General features: G+C 67.5%; 1 protein-coding gene across 1 annotated transcript in view; it reads left to right on the top strand.

The window, feature by feature from the left end:
• DCST2 (DC-STAMP domain containing 2) overlaps positions 1-1656 on the top strand; it is a 4658-nt gene that overhangs the window by 1409 nt on the left and 1593 nt on the right. Inside the window, exons 4-8 of the mRNA XM_009287223.1 lie at positions 499-693; positions 797-862; positions 976-1189; positions 1276-1433; positions 1535-1649. Coding sequence (XP_009285498.1) covers positions 499-693; positions 797-862; positions 976-1189; positions 1276-1433; positions 1535-1649 — 748 coding nt within the window. The remainder of the gene's footprint in view (positions 1-498; positions 694-796; positions 863-975; positions 1190-1275; positions 1434-1534; positions 1650-1656) is intronic.

Genomic DNA, 1656 nt, shown 5'->3' with positions numbered 1-1656 from the left:
GCTGTTGTTGCTGCTGGCGCTGAGCATGGCCGTGCAGGGCCCCTGCACCAACATCCTGCACAACTTCTCCCAGGCCGCCGAGTCGCTGTCGTGTGGGGCCGAGCTCGCCCTCAACCAGACGGCTGGCAACGCGCAACGCACCCAGGAGCCGCTGCTGAGTGAGAGGAAGGGGATGCGGTGGGATAGGAGGGCCCCTTCCTGGGGGAGCCCCAGCAGCGCTGGCCGGCCCAGGGCTGCCCTCGCCCCTCGGGGTATGGTCAGGTGTCTCCCCTCTCCGCAGATGTGCTGGCCAAAATCAAGGACATTGCCCAGAAAGCCAAGGTGGTAGGTGACCGCGTCCGCAAGTTCTTCCGCTCCATCATGGACTCCGTCAGCCACGTCGGTGAGCGGGGGTCCACGAGGGTCTCTCTGGCTCCAACACCCCCCCATCCTGCTTTTGGTCTGTCCCCGTCCCCATGACCCGCTGCCCGTCCCCTAAAGCCCGCTCCCTGCCTGCAGCCCGAGCCCTGCGCAATGTCTGGCTGTGGCGGGCGAACGTGGGCAAGGTGTGCAACCAGGAGCTGGGCACGCCGTACCACCGCTGCCTGCGCCTCTTTGACGAGGCCAAGGACAACTGTGAGCGCGCTGTCCCCTTCCTCTTCTTCCTCTGCTATGTCATCGTCACCTTCAAGCCCTTCTGCGGTCTGGCCAATGGTGCGTGGGTCCCTGCCCCTCAGCAGCGGGGCAGGGGAGCGGCAGGGGGGACCCCCGCCCACCGCCGGGGCCCCACCCTGGCAGAAACACCCCCTCTCCACAGTTGCCCTCCTCTTCTGCGTCATTCCGCAGTACATCCAGTCCTTCCTCAAGAGTAAAATCGCAGCCCGTGAGTATCCCGGTGCTGTGGAGGGGTCGGGGGTCCCTCTCTGCCCCCCCTCTGCCCCCTCCTGGCTCTCGCCCTGACCCCCAGCACCGCACGGCCCCTTGTCACCCCCGCAGCCCTCAGGGATGCTCTGGACCGCGTCCGCCGGGAGTTTGAGTTCAACATCTCGGCCGTGCACCGCTTCGACGTCAGACTCAACGCCAGCAAGAGCCTGGGGGAGGTGGCCCTGGACATCATGGAGGGCGTGCTCCTGCGCCTGGAGCCCACCCGCCAGGTCCTGGGGCTCTTCACGCACATCTCCTTCTGCGCCATCCTCTACATGTACCTCCAGTGAGTGGGCTGGGGTCCTGCTCCGGCCACCCCATGGGGACGGGGACCCAGCGTGCAGGTGCCCAGCATCCCCCCTGTGTCCCCAGGGCACTGCGGTACCGCTACCGGTACCTGCGGGACGACACCTTTGACAACATTTACATCACACGGCGCTTCGTGGAGCTGGACCTGTGGCGGGCTGAGCAGGGCAGACCCACCGTGCTGCCCCTGACAGCCTGGGAGCGCGGCCGCTACATCCCCCCAGGTCAGCCCTGCACCTGGGGGCATCCCCCAGGTGAGCCCTGTGGCGGGGAGCCGGGGGGTCCCAGCACGGCACGGCCTCATGGCATTCCTGTGCCCGCCCAGGCGGGCTGTGGCTGTCACGGCAGGAGTGGCGCCGGTACGGGCTGCAGCTGGTGGGGGTCCTGCGCCACATGCTGCTGGGGCTCAGCATCATCCTGGCTGACTACAGCCTCTTCTGGCTGCCT

The sequence above is a fragment of the Aptenodytes forsteri genome, unplaced genomic scaffold (genome assembly GCF_000699145.1).
Source record: "Aptenodytes forsteri isolate BGI_AS27 unplaced genomic scaffold, ASM69914v1 Scaffold617, whole genome shotgun sequence".
Taxonomy (NCBI): domain Eukaryota; kingdom Metazoa; phylum Chordata; class Aves; order Sphenisciformes; family Spheniscidae; genus Aptenodytes; species Aptenodytes forsteri.
The sequence above is the reverse complement of the archived record's forward strand: the minus strand, read 5'-3'. Positions and strand labels throughout refer to the sequence as shown.